This window comes from Amblyraja radiata, chromosome 4 (assembly GCF_010909765.2).
Source record: "Amblyraja radiata isolate CabotCenter1 chromosome 4, sAmbRad1.1.pri, whole genome shotgun sequence".
In the NCBI taxonomy this organism is placed as follows: Eukaryota; Metazoa; Chordata; class Chondrichthyes; order Rajiformes; family Rajidae; genus Amblyraja; species Amblyraja radiata.
The window spans coordinates 36,150,456-36,171,625 of record NC_045959.1 but is presented as its reverse complement, the minus strand read 5'-3'; the positions used below and the strand labels follow the sequence as shown (position 1 = coordinate 36,171,625).

Below are 21,170 nucleotides of genomic sequence, written 5' to 3'. Positions count from 1 at the left end.
ACAAAAAAAAACAGGGTCCTCACGAAAGCATACCAAGGGATGGCTTTTTAACAGTACATGATCTGAGAACAGTCTGTTCATGGTACCGGCAGGAACAGGCCATGCTTGAAGTAGCCAGGAATGGTGAAGTTTGTGAAGAAACCCTTGGAGACTCATAAATACTCTATTTAATGCCAAGAAACCAATGTTCTAATCTATTCTGTCACCAACGGTCTGGAAGAGTTCAGATAATGGTCCAACAAGTTGTCATGTGGTTGATCACCAAGATGGTCACATACATCCTTAAGGATGCAGTTTGCAGTCCATCCCGGTTGTGGCCTTACTTGTGGGGTGAGGATGTACAGATGTTAAAACTAGGTGATGTGTTAAAACTAGACGGTGTTAAAACTAGAGGATGGGCAAAAACACGGCCACACAGGATGGAATGAACCTATTATGGCATTGTGGAAGGATCATCTTAATTAAACCATAAAGAGATAATCTGTGGGGATAAACGTCTGTCTTTTCCTTGACATCCCTTGTTCTTTTTGTTCCCGCACCTCTGAATCTTTATGTTCAGGAACTATGTCTTGCTTCTTCACCAGTACAAAATTATGCTGCCTGCTTCAAATCACAACCAGTCTGGAAGACCTCTTCAAGATTATATTGGAAAATACATCTAAACCAATCCAGGCAGCTCTGTCTTCAGCAGAACAATAGTTTGCTTACCAAGATTAGCTTTAAATCAGTGCCAGGAACATTGCTGGATATCACTGGCCACATGTTATTAAGCAGCTGGCTTGACAGCATTAACCTGGGAGTAAGAGAGGTGACTGGAATGGAACAGGCACACAATTACCAGGAAGTCAGCTTTACATCATTATTTGTGGTTGCTATAACCCAGTGCAAATTCTTTGAATGCTGACACTTATATTTAATTTACAGTCTGCCAGAGGAAAGCCTGTAATCTTGGGAAAACCCAGAGTTCTGGCATGCTCGCTACCTCGATGGGCAGCTTTTTCCTGACTATCTGCGATCTTTGATGAGGGAAGAAAAGCCTTAAACATCTGCTTTAGGAAGAAGTGCCGAAAAGATGATCCATTTAGGCATCCTCCTGAGAACCAATCATCACAGAAGACAGTTTTCCGTCAATTTGATTTATGCCACTTGATGTCAAGAAACAGCTAAGAGCATTTGATACAGTTAAGTCCACAGGAATAGTCAACATCACAGCTGTAGGACTGAAGTTTCCGGTGGGTGGCGCGACTCACGTCGCAGCGGCCTCTGCAGTCCGTCTGTCTTTTTATTATTTTTTGTCTTGTTTCAATGTAATTTTTATTTTTTTTGACGGGGTATGTGTGTGCGGGGGGCGGGAAAACTTTTAAAATCTTTCCCCTGCACGGAGAACCCGACCTTTTCCTTGTCGGGTCTCCGTTGTCGTTGGGGCTGAGCAACGTGGAGCGGCCTCCAGCAGGAACGACCTAGGGCTCCAGTCGCGGAGCTGCGGACCTACTCACCATCGCGGAGCTGGCCGAGTTCGGAGCGGGAGGAGCGGTGGTGGTGCGCTGCTGCGACCGGACCCCTGGAGATTCGGAGGCTTATCGCAGGTCTGGTGGACAGTAATACCGGGAGCCCGCGGGTCACTGCTGGGAGACCACTTTTCGGGGCTTCCGCAACGGTGACTTCACCCGCCCGAGTTGCGGGGTTGAAGAGTACCTGGAGCGGGGCCTTACATCATCGCCCCGCACGGCTTGGAATGGCTGTGGGACTTTGCTAGTGCCCGCCGGGGGTTCCATCAACAAGACCCGGAGCACGGCCTTGCATCACCCGGCGCGGCGTTAATGGCCGCGGGACAATTACCATCGCCCGCCGGGGGCTTTGACTCTGACATCGGGAGGGGAATGGGGAGTGCAGAGGAGGGATAAGTTTTTGCCTTCCATCACAGCAAGGAGGAGATGCGTTGTGATGGATGTCTGTGTAAATTGTGTTGTGTCTTGGGTCTTTTTCTTGTGTGTATGACTGCAGAAACAACATTTCATTTGAACCTCAATGAGGTTCAAATGACAAATAAAATGGTATTGTATTGTATTGACCTGTACTTCTAGATTGACTGCAGCTAGGTGCACTCAATGGGCATCAAGAGAAAACAGTTTTTGAATTCAGACCTTGTCCAAAGGAGGCTGTCAGAGGCGATAAACATGATAACCTTAAAACATCACCTCAAGGGTTTCTCAGACCAAACACCTAGGGCAGTCACTGTGGCGCAGCGGTGGAGTTGCTGCCTTACAGCGAATGCAGCACCGGAGACCCATGTTCAATCCCGATTACGGGTGCTGTCTGTATGGAGTTTGTACGTTCTCCACATGACCTGCGCGGGTTTTCTCCGAGATCTTTGATTTCCTTCCACATCCCAAAGACGTAGAGGTTGGTAAATGTAAAAAAAAATTGTCCCTAGTGGGTGTAGGATAGTGTTAATGTGCGGAAATCGCTGGTCAGCGCGGACCCAGTGGGTTAAGGGGCCTGTTTCCGTGCTGTATCTCTAAAGTAAACCTTCATGTGTTTTATCAATAACCTTTGGCACATCATAAAGTCAATAATGGGATGTCACAGTACTGTCGAAGAAGTACTGAAGGTACTATCATGTATGAAGGTAGACAAATCTCCGGGGCCTGATCAGATATATCTGAGGACATTGTGGGAAACTAGAGAGGAAATTGCGGGAGCCATGGTTGAAATTTGCAAGTCGTCCTTAAATATAGGAGAGGTGCCGAAAGACTGGAGGGTGGCAAATGTTGTGTCTCTTTGCAAGAGGGCTGCAGGGAAAATACTGCGAACTATAGGTCGGTGAGCTTAACATCAGTAGTTGGAAAGTCATTAGAGTGTATTCTGAGAGATAGGTTATACAGGCATTTGGAAGGGCATGGGCTGAGGAATGGTTGATGGAAATTAATAGAGAAATGTGAGGTGTTGCATTTTATAGACAATAGACAACAGGTGCAGGAGTAGGCAATTCGGCCCTTCGAGCCAGCACCGCCATTCACTGTGATCATGGCTGATCATCCACATTTAGTACCCTGTTCCTGCTTTCTCACCATATCCCCTGACTCCACTATCTTTAAGAGCTCTATCTAATTCTCTCATGAAAGCATCGAGAGAATTGACCTCCACTGCCTTCTGAGGCAGAGAATTCTACAGAGGCACTACTCTCTGGGTGAAAAAGATTTTCCTCATCTCCATTCTAAATGGCCTACCCCTTATTCTTAAACTGTGGTCCCTGGTTCTGGACTCCCCCAACATCGGGAACATGTTTCCTGCCTCTCGCGTGTCCTATCCCTTAATAATCTTATATGTTTCAATAAGATACCCTCTCATCCTTCTAAATTCCAGTGTACTCCAGGACTGCTTTGATCGCACCGACTGGGACCTGTTTGCACAACAGGCTACCAGTGGTGCAGAGGTAGACTTGGAGGAGTACACATCCACTGTACTCTCCTACATCAACTGCTGTGTGGAGACTGTCACAGTGGACAAGCAAATAAAGATGTTCCCAAACCGGAAACCCTGGATGAACAAGGAGGTACAGGATCTGCTAAGGGCACGCAACAATGCCTTTAAATCCAGGGACACTTCTGCCTACAGTGCGGCCAGGTCGAACCTGAACAAAGGCATAAAAAAGGCCAAAGACATCCACAGGCAAAGGGTAGAAGAACACTTCAATGCCGCGGACACCAGAAGCATGTGGCAGGGTGTCAGGGACATCACTGACTACAAGAGCAGCCCCGCCTGCCCCCACGGTGATATCACACTGGCCAACGAACTGAACACCTTCTTTGCCCAGTTCGAAACTGGCAACACCACCAGGAGTGGAATAACCCCGGCCATGGCGGAGGGACAGGCCTTAACACTGAGCACTCAGGAGGTACAGTGCGCTCTGCGTAGGATCAATCCACGCAAGGCTGCAGGCCCGGATGGAGTCCAGGGAAGGGTACTAAAGGACTGTGCTGTACAGCTTGTGGAGGTATTCACGAGAATCTTCAATCTATCTCTATCTCTGGCAACGGTCCCCAAGTGCCTGAAAACAGCCACCATAGTGCCGGTGCCGAAAAAGTCCAAAGTCACCAACCTGAACGACTACCGCCCGGTTGCCCTAACTCCAATCCCAATGAAGTGCTTCGAAAGGCTGGTCCTCTCCCATATCAAATCCAGCATCCCTGCCTCACTGGACTCTCATCAATTTGCATACAGGGTAAATAGATCAACAGAGGATGCCTTCTCTCTGGCTCTTCACACTGTCCTGACTCACCTGGACAGACAGGGCACGTACGTGAGGATGCTCTTCGTTGACTATAGCTCTGCATTCAATACGGTCATCCCCACCAAGCTCACCACCAAACTCCACCAGCTAGGCCTCAGCTCGCCGATATGCGATTGGATCCTGAACATTCTGACGGAGCGACCGCAGGCAGTGAGACTGGGCCCGCACCTGTCCTCCACTATCACCCTGAGCACCGGCACACCAAAGGGCTGTGTATTAAGCCCCATGCTCTACTCCCTCTTCACTCACGACTGTGTTCCTGCATTCGACACCAACACCATCGTGAAGTTTGCAGACGACACAACAGTGATTGGGCTGATCACCAACGGTGATGAAACAAAATACAGGGCGGAGGTGCAGAACCTGGCGGACTGGTGCACACGTAACAACTTGTCACTAAACACCTCCAAGACCAAGGAGCTGATTATTGACTTCAGGAGGTCCCATAATGGAGAATACGCCCCAATCTCCATTTACGGGGAAAGTGTGGAGAGAGTGTCCAGCTTTAAGTTTCTGGGCACTCAAATTTCAGAGGACCTCACATGGTCCACCAACACCGCTGCGCTGGTCAAGAAGGCACAGCAATGACTGTTCTTCCTGAGGACATTAAAAAAGACTGGTCTGCCCCAACAGCTGCTGACAACGTTCTACCGCTGCACCACAGAGAGCATATTAACGTATGGCATCTCTGTGTGGTATCTCAGCTGCACGGAGAGCTCTTCAGCGCGTCGTCCACAGAGCGCAGAGGATCATTGGGACAGAGCTACCAGCCTTGGAGGGCATCTACCACACACGGTGCCTCAGGAAGGCCGTCAGCATCCATAAAGACTCATTACACCCCTGTAACGGACTGTTTGAACTACTTCCCTCCGGCAGACGTTACAAGGCCTTCTATGCCCGTACCTCCAGACTCAGAAACAGCTTTATTCCAAGAGCTATAGTGGCTCTGAACCGGCCCTGCTGAGTGCCCCCCACCCCCCCTGGACTGTCTCCCTCGGATGGTCACGACACACAGCTTATTTATTTATTTTACTTTTCTTTTTCATCGGTTGGAGCTGCATACTAAATCTCGTTGCACTGACGTGCAATGATAATAAAAGATATTATTATTATTATTATTATTATTATATAATACCAGCCGCTCCATTCTATCAACATATGACAGTCCCGCCATCCTGGGAATTAACCTCGTGAAACCACGCTGCATTCCGTCAGTAGCAAGAATGTCCTTCCTCAAACTTGGAGACAAAAACTGCATACAATACTCCAGGTGTGGTCTCACTAGTGCCCTGTACAACTGCAGAAGGACCTCTTTGCTCCTCTTGTTATGAAGGCCAACATGCCATTCGTTTTTTTTGCTGCCTGCTGTACCTGCATGCTTACTTTCAGTGACTGATGAGCAAGGACCTCCAGATCCCATTGTACTTCCCCTTTTCCCAACTTGACACTATTCAGATAATAATCTGCCTTCCTGTTTTTGCCACCAAAGTGGATAGCCTCACATTTATGCACATTAAACTGCATCTGCCATGCATCTGCCCACTCACCCAACATGTCCAAGTCAACCTGCATCCTCATAACATCCTCCTCACAGGTCACACTGCCACCCAGCTTTGTGTCATCTGCAAATTTGCTAATGTTACTTTTAATCCCTTCATCTAAATCATTAATGTATATTGTAAATAACTGCGGCCCCAGCACCGAGCCTTGCGGTACTCCACTAGTCACTGCCTGCCATTCTGAAAGGGACCTGTTAATCTCTACTCTTTGTTTCCTGTCTGCCAAACAATTCTCTATCCATGTCAGTACCCTATCCCCAATACCATGTGCTCTAATTTTGCCCACTAATCTCCTATGTGGGACCTTATCAATTGCTTTCTGAAAGTCCATGTACACTACATCCACTGACTCTCCCTTGTCCATTTACCCAGTTACATCCTCAAGAAATTCCAGAAGATTAGTCAAGCATGATTTCCCCTTCGTAAATCCATGTTGACTCAGACCGATCCTGTTATTGTTATCCAAATGTGCCGCTAATTCATCTTTTATAATGGCTGCAGCATCTTCCCATCACCGATGTCAGGCTAACTGGTCTATAATTGGGATGTCTAACAAGAGCAGGATCGACACGTGAATGGTAGGCCACTGGGGAGTGTTGTAGAGCAAAGGGATCTAGGAGTGCAGGTGCATGATTCCCTGAAGGTCGAGTCGCAGGTAGATGAGGTGGTTAAAAAAGGCTTTTGGCACGATGGCCTTCATCAGTATTGAGTATAGAAGTTGGGAGGTCATGTTGCAGTTGTATAAGATGTTGGTGAGGCTGCATTTAGAGTATTGTGTTCAGTTCTGGGCACTGTGTTATAGGAAAGATATTGTCCAGCTAGAAAGGGTTCAGAAAAGATTTACAAGGATGTTGCCAATACTAGAGGGTGTGAGCTATAAGGAGAGGTAGAGTAGGCTGGGTCTCTATTCCTTAGAGCAAAGGAGGATGAGGGGAGATCTTATGGAGGTGTATAAAATCATGAGAGGAATAGATCGGGTAGATGTAAAGGACTCTTGCCCAGAGTAGGGGAATCAAGGACCAGGTTCAAGGTGAAGGGAAAACGATTTGGTGGGTGTATGGAACAAGCTTCCAGAGGAGGTAGTTGAAGCTGGGAATATCCCAACGTTTAAGAAACAGTTAGACAGGTACATGGAGAAGACAGGTTTGGAGGGATATCGGCCAAATACAGGCAGGTGGGACTAGTGTAGCTGGGACATGTTGGCCAGTGTGGGTAAGTTGGGACAAAAGGCCCGTTTCCACACTGTATCACTCTATGACTGTGACTATGACAATGTTCAATTCCACTTGCAACTCCTCAGCAAAATGACCAATCTATGTCTGCATGGAGCATAATCTGGAAAACATTAAGACACGTGTTGACAAATGGAAGAAGGGTCTCAATCCAAAACGTCACCTAATCTTTTTCTACAGAGATGCTGTCTGCCTCGCTAAGTTATTCCAGCCTTTTGTGTCTTTCTTCAGTTTAAACCAGCATCTGCAATTCCTTCATGCACAAATGGAAAACAACATTTGCACTGCAGGTGTGCCATGCAATACCCTTGGCATTCAATGGCATTACCTTTGCAGATTCCCTACTATCAATATCCTGAGGAAATCTATTGATCTGAATCACAACTGAAGCAGCAGCATAAATTGGAACCTGCATGAGCACAGAGACACAAGATGCTGCAGATGCTGGAATCTTCAGCAAATAACAAACTGTTAGGAGGAACTCCTCGGCAGTTTCTAGTGAGGGAAATAGACAGACAATGTTTAGGATGGGATACATATTTTGTAGAAAGGTCCCAACCTGCCTTCGATGCTGCCTTACCCATTGAGTTCCTCCAACATTTTGTTTTTTTGTTCAGGCTACACGAGCAGATCGATGTTGACATTCTGCTACAACATTTATTTTCACTGACTCGTTAAGTGTAGATTTCAATGGGACAGAAATTGAAGGGACTTCTGTCCAATATAGCCTCTGCATGATTTTTAATTTCCACTGTTGCATTGTTATAAAAGTAAACAGGGAAATTAGTTTTCCCTTGAGTTTCGTCAATGGGCCAGAATATAAGATATAGCTCGCTACTCCATGAAGCCTCATCTCTATTAACTCAGAACAAGTGAAAATATTGTCATTTTTAAAATGAATGTCACCCAAGGATGTAATAAAACAAATATTGATGATACCACTCTGGATGTAATTTGTAAATGATTGCCTCGTGGGTTGCTGAAGTAATGGAGACTGCTAAATTACTGGACTCGCAAAGGTTGCTACGGTAAACCTGGGAGCAATAGTTTACTGCGCCACTTGAAAGCTTCACTTAGTTTCTGGCTCTTGTTCCAGAAGACAAAGCACCCTGTCAATTTTATTTCGTCAGAACTACACAAAGTGGAATGCATCAAACACAGTGGATTGAGTGAACCAAGAGTGCTTGCAATGAAAACCGTGGCTTAGCTCTGCTGGGGAAAGATTAAAAGCACAATCAATGGTCTACTTATTCACAGTTCAATCCTTAATTAAAGCTTTAAAACTTAAGTTGGAGATGTGTGATTTGGTGTTGTAATTATGTAGGTATTACCAGGAGCTCAGGTTAGCATTCTTGCATTTGAACTAGAATTATTCGGCATCAGAGACTGCAGCACACACAGGTATGACACTGAGTGAATGCAATACTATGAGAAGTGCCAACATTCTATTCAGTTGGTTAAAAGCTTTTTTCAGATGGATGCAATCTCACATTTTGAAGAAGTGGGGGGTATTCCAATGCGTTTAACAATATTCATCACTCACTCAGCACAATGGAACTGAATTCCTGTTCATTAACACTTTACAATTCTGTGGAAAATTGCACTGCATTAATTAGTTGCTGAGCTTCTTATGTTACGTGACCCCATGTCAAACGTTGAGTGCTTTGCAATGTTCTGAAGCTATGTAAGGTGTGCCACAAATACAAGGTCATTCTCTGCACTTGGTATTGAAGATTTTTTTGCACTACCTTTAAGGTCTAATGGAACCTTGTCGTGAAAGCTGCATTGAATTGTCCTAAACACTCAGACACTTTATACAGTACCTTCAAAAGGCTCCACAGTTCCACAATAAATAATTAGGTTTTCATGTCCTCAGACAGCCAATTTTGACCAACAGTGAGTGCCTTGTCAATCTCATTCACATCCTTGACAACAAATTTAAACAGCTGCCTGACATGATGCTGGCTGAGATTTCAGACTCCAGCCTGGTTACGTATTTGCTAAGGATGTGTTGGCTCTGGAGAAGGACCAGAGGAGACTTACAAGAATGATCCCAGGAATGAGTGGGTTAACATATGATGAGCGTTTGACGGCACTGGGTCTGCACTCGCTGGAGTTTAGAAGGATGAAGGGAGACCTCAATGCAACTTACTGAATAGTGAAAGGCCAGGATAGAGTAGATGTGAAGAGGATGTTTCCACTAGTAGGAAAGTCTAGGACCAGAGTTCATAGCCTCAGAATTAAAGGACATTCCAGTTTGGGAAGGAGATGAGGAAGAATTTCTTCAGTCAGAGGGTGGTGAATCTGTGGAATTATTTGCCACAGGAGGTTGTGGAGGCTGTCAATGAATATTTTGTAAGGCAGAGATATATAATTTATAGGCAAAGTGGGACCCGTTGGGTCCCAGCATCACATGGGAGGGCTGGCCCCCCAACGCAATATGCCACCTCTCCACCAATTCCAATATTTGTGGTCAGTGGGGGGGCTTTCTGGAGCGCTAGTATGGGTGTTATGGGCTGAAGAGACTAGTTTCCAGAGGGCTAGTATGGACATTGTGGGCCGAATGGATTCTTGGGCTGGCTCAGACTGAAGAAGGGTTTCGGCCCGAAACGTCGCCTATTTCCTTCGCTCCATAGATGCTGCTGCACCAGCTGAGTTTCTCCAGCATTTTAGTGTACCCACAGTTTAGTACACATGTGTTCAGTGTTATTCACAGCTCAGACTGAGAGACGTGACCCTCTCACTCCCCCATCTTGCAGAGACTGACTGAGACACTCAACACTTCCGGGTTTTATAGTCCCTCCGGAAGGGGCGTGGCTTTCAGGAGAGAGAACCTCAACATTTTTTAAACACTAATAATTATTTTATTTTTAATCGATGGGAAAAATCCTCTTGTCCTGTGCAGCGGAGGGGTGGGGGGGTCTGAGTAAGATGGCCAAAAATCACAGCCGTAAATGGCAGCGTTTGTTCTAAAATAAATATACAGAACAACAGGAAGTGGTCAAGATCAGACTTTTAGTAATATAGATTGATTGGTACAGGTGTCAGAGGTTATGGGGAGAAGGTAGGAGAATGGGGTTAGGAGGGAGAGATAGATCAGCCTTGATTGAATGGCAGAGTAGACTTGATGGGTTGAATGGCCTAATTCTGTTCCTATCACGTAACCTTATAACTTTAAAAACAATGTCTAGTCATTAAAGTTGTGTGTGGGGGTGGAGTGTGGGGTACGTCGATCAACCAACTGCAACCCAAGGCTCATCTGCAGTAACTTTCGAGCAGGTCAGTGAAAAGGCAAGTTTGCACCTGCTTATTTGGTTCGTAATAATGCTTACAAAAAGCAATTATTGATCATATCAGCTGGCGGCTGCATAAGAAATAAAAATAGTACTCTGATCAACCAATCATACTTTGAAAGATGTTGCATGGAAACGGGCCCTTTAGCCCACACCAACTCATATTTTATATGAGCAGCTTACAAACCAGTGGTATAAATATTGACTTCTCTAACTTCAAGTAACCCTTGCTTTCCTTCTCCATCCATCCCTCCCCTTCCTAGTTCTCTGACCAGTCTGACTGTTCCTCTGATTAAATGTTTTCTCTATATGCTTCGTTGTCACCTTCTCCCGGCTAACAATGATCTATTCCACATTTTCCTTTATCACCAACCAGGTTGATGTCTCATTTTCACTCCTATACTTCCTTATCTCTGTCCCAAAACATCACCCATTCCTTCTCTCCGCAGATGCTGCCTGTCCCGCTGAGTTACTCCAGCATTTGTATCCATCCAACTATCAGTCACTTGATCACACTGGAGTCATAGAGTGATACAGTGTAGCAACAGGCCCCTAGGCCCAACTTGCCCACACAGGCCACCATGTCCCAGCTACACTAGTCCCACCTGCCTACGCTTGGTCTCTATCCCTCCAAACCTGTCCTATCCATGTACCTGTCTATTTCCTTCGCTCCATAGATGCTGCCTCACCCGCTGAGTTTCTCCAGCACTTTTGTCTACCTTCAATTTTCCAGCATCTGCAGTTCCTTCTTGAACATGTACCTGTCTAACTGTTTCTGAAACGTTGGGGGTAGTCCCAGACACAACTACCGCCTCTGGCAGCATGTTCCATGCACCCACCACCCTTTGGGTGAAAAAGTTAACCCTCAGATTCCTTCTTTTCCCCTTCACCTTGAACCTATGTCCTCTGGTACTCGATTCCCCTACTCTGAGCAAGAGACTCTGTGCATCTGCCCAATCTATTCCTCTTATGATTTTATACATATCAGTGCAATGTTATCCGACTTTCTCATCCACTCCCTAGAGGAGCTGTGACCTGCGGAGCTATTGACCAGTACTGCAAGGGGAGATGAGGTTGCTTCACCTTCCAATTGATTGCTATAAGCAGAATGAGCCTCCATTCGCATTTTTAATTTCTCCTAATATGAGACTGAAAAGCAAAGGCTGATCTTTGGAGCAACCCATAAAGGCACACTTTAGCAGTGCAAGACTACATACTTGGAAAATAACCACAAATTATCGGTCCATTGAATTGGGGCCTCTACCCACCAGATTCTGCCAAATTACCATTAGTTGCCCATTTGACATCCACAATTCACTGATAGATTGGTAACTCTTAATTGTTCCGTCCACTTTGTGAAAGTGGAATTTTCCTGCTACCATCCTTGCTACATACAAAGTAATACTTTAATATACTGATATTTTTTAGTTTAGAGATACAGTGCAGAAACAGGCCCTTCGACCCACCGAGTCCGCACCGACCAGAGATCCCCACATACTAACACTATCCGACACGCACTAGGGACAATTTAAATGACTAGAAGGCTACTCAAAGTGGTAGAGTTGCTGCCTTTCAGCGAATGCAGTGCCGGAGACCCGGGTTCGATCCTGACTATGGGTGCTGTCTGTATGGAGTTTGTACGTTCTCCCCGTGACCTGTGTGGTTTTTCTCCGAGATCTTCGGTTTCCTCCCACACTCCAAAGACATACAGGTTTGTTGGTTAATGTAAAAATTGTCCCTAGTGGATGTAGGATAGTGTTAATGTGCGGTGATCGCTGGTCGGCGCAGACCCAGTGGGCCGCAGGGCCTGTTTCTGACCTGTATCTCTAAACTAAACTAAACCCGAGGACTTCTGACTTCACTGTCAGACTGTATGGCATTCACGGGAAAGGTATGGGGCAGAGAGGTCTGCTTCCTGGTCAACCCCTCATGGTGATTGGACGTGGTGGTCCTGGAGAGTTTCTACTCCCTGGATCTGGAATATCTACGGGGCTGTCCCACTTGGGCGACCTAAACTGCGAGTTTAGAAGAGTTTGCCCTGGACTCAAACTCACAGCATGGTTGACACGAGATCCTAGGAGGTCGTATGAGGTGGCTGGAATTCTCCTTCATGCACGAGGGAGGTTCCCGCCTACTCCCGGCCTCAGCTAGGTAGCAGAAATATTTTCAGCATGTTGAGAAATTTTCCGCAAGTAAAATTTGGTCTGCATGGGTATTTTTCACTTGTGGTGCAGTGGAGTGGGGTCACTATGTAGTTATAGGCAGACGAGGGCAGCCGTAGGCCATCTCCTTCGCTGACCAGCCATTTTGATTGGATCATTGGAGTTTCACAACCTAGGAAGACCTACCGGTAGGTAAAATGCCCACTAAACTTTATTAAACTTCTTAAAAGTGTCTCCACTCCTTCACCAACCCCCCCCCCCCCCCCCTCCTCCCTTCCCGCCCCCCCCCCCCTCCCCCCCTCTCCCCCCCCTCCCTTTCTCTTACCTCCCCTCCCCCCCCCGCTCTCTAAAGGACTTACAGTAGGACTCTGTGGCAGCTGTTCACCTTCATCTTCATCACGCAGACAGCGCTCCTCCACTTTCCCTGGCCCCCACCTTCGCGGTGTGTGGGTGTGTATGCGCACGCGCGCGCGCACGGGATCGGTAGATGCAGCTCGTGGTCGGTCGATCCAGCTCGAGGCTTTCCAGGAGAGTGCCCTAGAGCTTGAAGGTCGAAGGCACTCTTCTGGACTCGCAGATTAGGTTGCCCAAGTGGAACAGGTCCATAATGGTGAGTATTGTCATTACTATCTGAAGCTGAAATTCCCTTCAGCAATCATAAGGTCATGAGGTCATAAGTGATAGGAGCAGAATTAAGCCATTTTGACCATCAAGTCTACTCTGCCATTCAATCATGGCTGATCTATCTTTTCCTCCTAACCCCATTCTCCTGCCTTCCCCCCCATAACCCGTGACACCCGTACTAATCAAGAATCTGTCTATCTCTGCCATAAAAATATCCACAGCCTTCTATGTCAAAGAATTCCACAGATTCACCACCCTCTGACTAAAGAAATTCTTCCTCATCTCCTTCTCAAAGGAAAATCCTTTCCTTCTTAGGCTATGAACTCTAGTCCTAGACTCTCCCTCTCTGCATCCACTCTATCCAAGCCTTTCACTGTTCGATAAGTTTCAATGAGGTCCCGCTCATTCTTCTAAACTCCAGCCAGTATAAGCCCAGTGCCGACAAGTGCTGTTCATATGTTAACCCATATGTTAATCCTGACAGCAGTTTACATCTCACCCCTTGCTGATGTTAAGCTTGCTACACACTGCTACTATTGGCCTTGAAAAAAAGGTACCCAAGGCCTTGTTCATAATAACTGGAGACCTCAAGAGTGTAAGAATGTTCTACCAAAATATTATTAGCATGTGTCCTGTCCCAACAGAGCCCTAAACACCCTCGGCTACTGTTACACAAGCACCAAAGGCGATACCACTCCATTTCCCAACCGCATTTTTAAAATCTAACCATCTGGCTGTGCGCCTACTCCTAACACAAGCAGAAAATGAAACAAAAGAAACTGGCGCAGAAAATCATACAGTGCTGGTTTGAGGAAACAATTGAGATTCATCTAGACTGTTTTGAGTCAGTGGGTTCATTCAAATTCAAAGACGTGGTGCCCAATCTAAATGAGTACGCTACTGTTAACACAGACTTCATCAATGAAAGTGGAGAGGAATGCATGCCAAAGAAAGCAATATGAGAGTCTATAACCGGAAACCATGGTTGAATCGGGAAATGCACCACCGAAGTGGTCCAAGGCTTCAGCATTCAAGTCAAACGATCCCAAGCAGTGCTGGAAATCTACTTACAACCTTCACAGAACCTTCACAGATGTCAAAAAGGAATTCTGGACCAAGCTGGTGTCTCAGAATAACCAATCGATTGTAGCAAGGCTCGCATGCTATAATGGGCCACAAAGTGAGTTTGGGTAGTATCGCTGGCAAGAACACATTTGTCTCTGATGAGCACAATGCAGACTATGCTCACATTGAAGAGAAGATCCAGTGGATTGACATCAACTGCCTCCCAGTCATGGCTGCTCTGTACCCACGGTCACTGCCGCAGATGTTAGATCAGCCTTCCTGAGAGTGAACCCATGGAAAGCAACTGACCCTGATGGCATATCCAGACGTGTGCTCAGGAGGTGTGTGGAGCAGCTGCCATTGGTATTTGCAGACATCTTTAACCTCTCTATGTTCCACTCAGAGGACCCTGCCTGCTTTAAGATGGCCATTATCATCCCAGTGCCAAAGAAAACCAGAGTTTCATTAATAACTACTGTCCAGTGGCTCTGACATCCATCATCATGAAGTGCTTTAAGAGTTTGGTCATGGCGCGCATTAACTCCAGCCTCCCCGCCATTCAAATCCACTAACTATTGTCACCTGAGGTCCATGGCAGACTGGCTCCACGCTCATCACTGGAACATCTGGATAATAACACCTATGTCAGACTCCAATTAATGACTATACCTCTGCTTTCAACACCATAATCCCAATCAAAGTCATCACCAAACCCCTGAACCTAAGAATCAGCAGCCCCCTTTTGACACTGGATCGTCGACTTACTGACCCATAGACCACAATCAGTGAGGATAGGAGACAAAACATTGCCCCATGATAATTCTCAATACTGGTGTCCCACAAGGATGCATTCTCAACCCCTTACTATCTTCTTCTGGTCATGTCGCTACACTTTCCCAAGCCACTGCATAACGCAGGCTCTGGCACATGGGTTGAAGACCTTGAGATTTTCTGGTTTGCAGGGCTCTGGGAGAAGGGGGCAGGTAAGTAATTGCTCCATAGTTTGGGTTGCCTCCCCGCAGTCACATTCGGTTGGCCCATCATTGTTATATCCCTACTTCTGCATGAGGGCTTTGCACCGTCCGAACCGTGTTCTGAGGCGGTTGAGGCAGAGCCAGACTGGCCATGTCTCTTTCGCTCCCAATGGAAGGGACTCCTCAGGGTATAGTGTCAGTGTGTGGGGTTTTGATTGTAGGTGTGTCACCCAAGCATCTATCCTACAGGTGTGGGTGTTATCATCCAGGGGTTGAACTGCATGTAGGAAGTTATTTCTGGATTTTAACCTCTTTGGTGCCTGGACGTGTTGGAAGAGTGGGTGACGAGGGACATCCTCTTGCTTGGTGCATTCAACTTTTGAGGATACCGCTCTTCTGATTGGAGGGGGTGCAATACCACACAGCAGGTACAGGTAGTCAACTCGTGTGGGGTTGAGGCAAACAGAGATGACTCTACATGCTGCGTTTAGCACCGGATCCAACATCTTGGCATGTGAAGAACTTCCCCAGACTGGGTATGCGTATTCGGCTGCTGAATAGTTTAGTGCAAAGAGCAGTATTCTGGAAGGTTCCTGGATCTGATCCCCATTTAGAGTTGGCCAGCTTTCTCGGGATGCTGTTTCTGGTTCTTATCTTTGCTTTTGTCTTGAGAACATGGTCTTTGTAGCTTAGGGTGAGGTCCAGAGTAACTCCTAGGTATATGGGTTTGGCTGAGTAGTCTAGACTCTTCCCATACCAGTAAACAATTTATTTGCAGTTTGCTTCACGGTTCTTGCGGTGGTAGGTGCTAATTTGTGTTTTGTGTGGGTTTGCCCTTACTATGCTCCCGATACACTCACGGCTGTGTGGCCAAATACTGTTCTAACTTTATTTACAAGTTTTCAGATTGAAGATTGAGAGCTTAGTAACATAGTGGCAAGACATCAACACTTCCCTCAATGTCAAAATTGACTTCAAGAAGCAAGGTCCACCGCAGTCAGTATCAATACTGTGGAAGATGAGATAGTCGAAAGCTATAAATTCCAAGGTCCTGAACAAACTACACTAATGCTGTGGCCAAGAAAGTACACCAATACCTCTACTTGTTCAGAAGACTAAGGAAGCATGTCTCCAACAAACGTTACCAAGTTCTACAGATGCACTGTTGAAAGCATCATATTGGGATACATCACAACTTGGTTTGTCAACTGCTCTGTTCGAAGCCACAAAAAAATTGAAGATGGTTGTGGATGCAGCCCAGTCCATCACACAAACCAGACTCCACTCTCATCAACTCAATTCACACTTCAAGCTGCCTCAGGAAACAGCCAAGGACCATTTGCACCCCATTCATCACACTACACCCCTATTTTGTCAGGCAGATGAAACAAAAGCTTAAAGCGTTTGGAATTCAGGAATAGCTTTTCCACACTGTTATCAGATTACTGATCACTGCTCCCATAAACTACAGTTGTAGTCCCAAACTCCTGCCCTACTTCATTGCAGCCCTTGCATTTTTTTTTTAATCAGCACTTTTTTTCCAGCTGTAACACTATGATTTTGCACCATTATATTCTGAACTCTGGTATATTTCTCTTCCCTGTTGTACTTGCTCATGGCTTGACTGTACTCACATACAGTATGATTTGACTGGATGGCACGCAGTATAGGTGGCAATTATAAACCAATATCAATAATTCCATATTAGGAGTACCCATTCATGCAATCCGGGCATTGATCTAGCTTATTTGGATCAGAGAGGGGCAATTCCTTTGTGTAATGCTGGGAATCGCAGTGCCTTGATGTGGAGTTCATCAATTGAGTGCAGTGACAGATGCTCAAGCACCCATCATTCAATGAACCCCAGGTTCAACTAACTATTTTGTCCTGCTAACATTGAGTGTGAGTATCAGTGCCTGCTAAAAGGTGTGGGTTCAGGTATTGCAAGGTTCCCATGAAATTATAACAACATTGAACGAGGCCAATGTTTCTGGTCGAGACCCTTCTTCTGACGAAGGGTCTCGACCTGAAACGTCACCCATTCCTTCTATCCAGAGATGCTGCCTGTCTCGCTGAGTTACTGCAGCATTTTGTGCCTATCTTTGGTGTAAACCAGCATCTGCAGTTCCTTCCTGCACACACCCCAGACTTATGGCAAGTGCACACAAATTCAAGACTTACCAATGAGTGGTAGTATACCAATAGTTCTCTTTAGATATGGGGGGGTCACAGACAATTTGACTAAAATATCCCTTGTGTTTAAAATCATACCAAAGAGTAACCAAAGATCTCATTCCTCTCAGAAAACATTATTGTTACCATTGTAGCTCATCCTTTTCCACAGATCCTCCTCCCTCTGTGGAGCAAGCTAAGAGCACAACAGCTTATCCATAGATGGTTCTACCATTTAAAGTGATCATGTCTGATCTATAACATAAGCATTAATAAACCAGTCTCATAAAAACTTCAAAATCTGACCTTTGAAATTTGCAGTTGTCCATGCCTCTATGTTTTGTGAAATTTGTATATATTCACTACCTTTTGTTGCTCTGCTGACAGCTATGGAATGGACCCTACATTGAATCACATGATCTAGGGCAAGGTTTCCCAACCTGGGGTAAATTTACCCCCAGGGGGTACATTTGTTGATTCTGGATATTGACTGACTGTGTTTGGTTCTGGTATACCGGTATCTGTTCATCATTAGTTGTTCATAAATACATCAAATAACATTGTTACATGCTATTAAAGTTGCCAGGGGTAAACGGGATGAATAAAATTGGGAACCCCTGATCTAGGAGGTCTCAGAACTGGTTGTTTTAGCTTCAACAAGAGCCAGCCAGTCGCAAATTATTCTGAAGCAGTAGATGTAGACAATTAAACAAAGCAGACAGTGAATAGAGGACTTGGTTATAAGATTTGTTTCCTTCATGATGTTATTTGGATGTCTTACCCCTTGAAGTTGGCTTCTCATGATTATTGGGATTCTGGTTGAAAGTTTCCAATACAACAATTTAGTATTTTATTTAGTAATCTGATCCCCTTCCTTACTTTGCACTTCTTGTTTGAACATGGAAAGCACTACAATTAATTGGAAGAATTCATTGAAGGGGTCTCGCTTACCTTTACACTCTGGCTGCTTGCCAGACCAGGAGCCGTTGGAAAGGCAAACTCGTTCAGGGGAGCCATTTAAAACATATCCCGTTAGACAAGAAATGCGCACAATGCCTTTAACCCTGAATTCGCTCTTCTCTCTTGACCCATGTGTTGGAATGCCAGGGTCACCACAAGTTCCGACAGTATCCCCTGCAAAAGGACATAAATCCAACATTAGGAAATCCTTGTGACGAAAAATATAATATTTACCAATAAGCAAACTAAACCTGTCACAGATTTTGCTCCCTATTGTTCACTTCCTGTAGCTATGCATACATATAGATCTATTCCTGTTCTCCAGAGATGTTGCCTGTCCTGCTGAGTTACTCCGGAATTTTGTGTCTGTTTCATACATATTGGGAGTTATTCTCACACAATCCAACACCCAATTGTACATTAGTATAACATAGGCCTGGTGAGAATACATGGCAATTCTTAATTACAATTCATCCTAGTAGTAGGTGTTGTTAATCTATTGACATTTTCGTCATAATGTATTGTCTATGTGTATTGTGTTTACAGACTGTTATGCTGCTGCAAGTGATAATTTCATTGTTCTATTGTCACTACACATGTGACAACTAAACACTATTAACTCTTGGATATATGGCCCTGCCAATGTATTCCATTTTAATAACATTATATGTTTGACAACATTTATGTTTTGGTCCCCTTATCTGATGAAGGATGTGCTGACAGTGGAGAGGGTCCAGAGGAATGATCCCAGGAATGAGTGGGATAACAGATGATGTGCATTTGAAGGCACTGGGCTTCTACTCTCTGGAGCTTAGGATGATAAGGGACGACCTCATTGAAATTTACTGAATAGTGAAAGGCCTGGATAGAGTGAATGTGGAGACGATGTTTCCATTAATGGGAGAGTCTAGGACCAGAGGTCATAGCCGCAGCATAAAAAGATGCACCTTTAGAAAGAAGAAGAGAAGGAATTTATTTACTCTGAGGGTGGTGAATCTGTAGAATGAATTGCCGCAGACGGCAGTGGAGACCAAGTCAATGGATATTTTTTAAGGTGGAGATTGGCAGATTTTACTTCGGAGTCACGTGAGTGACTACGTGAAAAGCCCGCCAGCACGCATGCACGTCATTACGTCTAACGCATGGCGCAGCGAGCGGTTGGACAGGCGCGCAGCTCCTGCACCGGTAAGTTTAAAATCCTACAGGTAAGTTTAAACTTACTTCTTAGGTTGTCCTTGTTCCAGGAAACTCTTCTCGCAGAGTTTCCTGTGGGATATTACAACGGTAACCCGGTCGGACCGCGGGGTACCAATTCCACCGCGGGGATGCCGGTAGCGGGTGGCCGTCGGGTTTGCTGCTCGAGTCGCTGACAGTGTGGTCAGCGTCTCCCAAGAAATGTTGATTTCGGGCCGCGGGAGCAACTTCCGAGGCATTTTAATTTTGGGCCGCGGGAGCGACTCCCGAGGTGTTTTAAATTCGGGCCGCGGGAGCGACTTCCAAGGTGTTTAAATTTCGGGCCGTGGGGTTCTTTTAGACCGCGGGTGGCAGCCGTCGGGTCCATGTTCCCGACTCGCTGATAGTAGGGTCAGCGACTCCCGAGGTTTCAAGTCGGGCCGCGGGGTAATTAGACTGCGGGTAATGCCGGCTACGCTCCGTGGTAGAGCGAGTTAGCCGGTGGTTGTCGGGTTTACTACCCGACTCACTGACAGTACAGTCAGCGACCCCGACTTCGGCAGCCCATAAGGAGGGCAACTATACGGAGTCAGAGGGGCCTGGGCTGGACGAGGCCAGCCTGGAGGGTTCCCCTCCGTCATTATGGACATTCTACACATCCTGATATGGTCCATGAATCAGGGCCATATCAGCGCAGGTCCTCGGGGGACTACGGCAGCGCCTGTTTTCAGGGCTGCTTTCAAATCTGCCCTCTGTGGAAAGGAGTGCATAGGGTCAGTGTGTGTCTGGCCCCAACACTGGAAGTGTGTCAGAGGTATTTTAATTTCAGGGCACATTCTACATTAGAGTCCAGTATACCCCGGGGGGGGGGGGGGGGGACCAGAGACCCCCACACATTACTAACGACTACATCACCCTTAATTCTCCTATGGCAGTAGTTCTAAAGCTGGTAGCAGCCAGGGAACTGATTCTGTGGGCAGAGGGTCAGGCCTAGCCCCAAGCTGGCCTTCAGGGGAAATATACTATCCACGCACCTCAGCAGTTCTACCCTCCAAATCAAGGATGGGAATGAGACCTACATCAGGGGCTTTTGGGTTTACCATAAGACCACCGGTATCTACGCAGGTACGTGAGTCTGGGTTCCGTAACATAGGTTGTGTGATCTAGTTATAGTGTATTCTTCTCAAGTATGGCTATCAGGGTGGGCATTTATTTAGTTGCCACTAGGTCACGTCATCACTATTATACCAAGAGAGGATTATTGTCACTTTTAATCACTGGCTTGGAAAGCCTTGTTGAGCTTTAATTATCAGTCACCTGTGCGAGCTATACATGGTGGCGTCATGGTTAATCCGCTCATTAAGGGACTGTGGAAGATTCTTCCCCAAATTGCCAATATCAATTAAGTGATCAAATCTCTCGTTAACTGGGAGGGGCGTCTTCATTCAGGTAAATGTCTTCACCCATGACAAATAACTGGCAGGTTTGTGTCCAGCATTCTCCCACTATGTCTGACGTACGGGGGCCAGAGGCATCCCAGTCCTTCTCTATATACTGCGTTAGCATCGGAAAGGAACAGGATTTGGGGTCACTAGCACGTGCAACCTGTTTGGGGAATGAGGATACCAACAGAGCATCGATTTGCACAGCTAGTCCTGACGG

At 46.1% G+C, this 21,170-nt stretch overlaps 1 protein-coding gene across 1 annotated transcript in view; it reads right to left on the bottom strand.

The window, feature by feature from the left end:
• csmd3 (CUB and Sushi multiple domains 3) overlaps positions 1 to 21,170 on the bottom strand; it is a 751,933-nt gene that overhangs the window by 78,810 nt on the left and 651,953 nt on the right. The window contains 1 exon segment of the mRNA XM_033020379.1: positions 18,327 to 18,509. Coding sequence (XP_032876270.1) covers positions 18,327 to 18,509 — 183 coding nt within the window.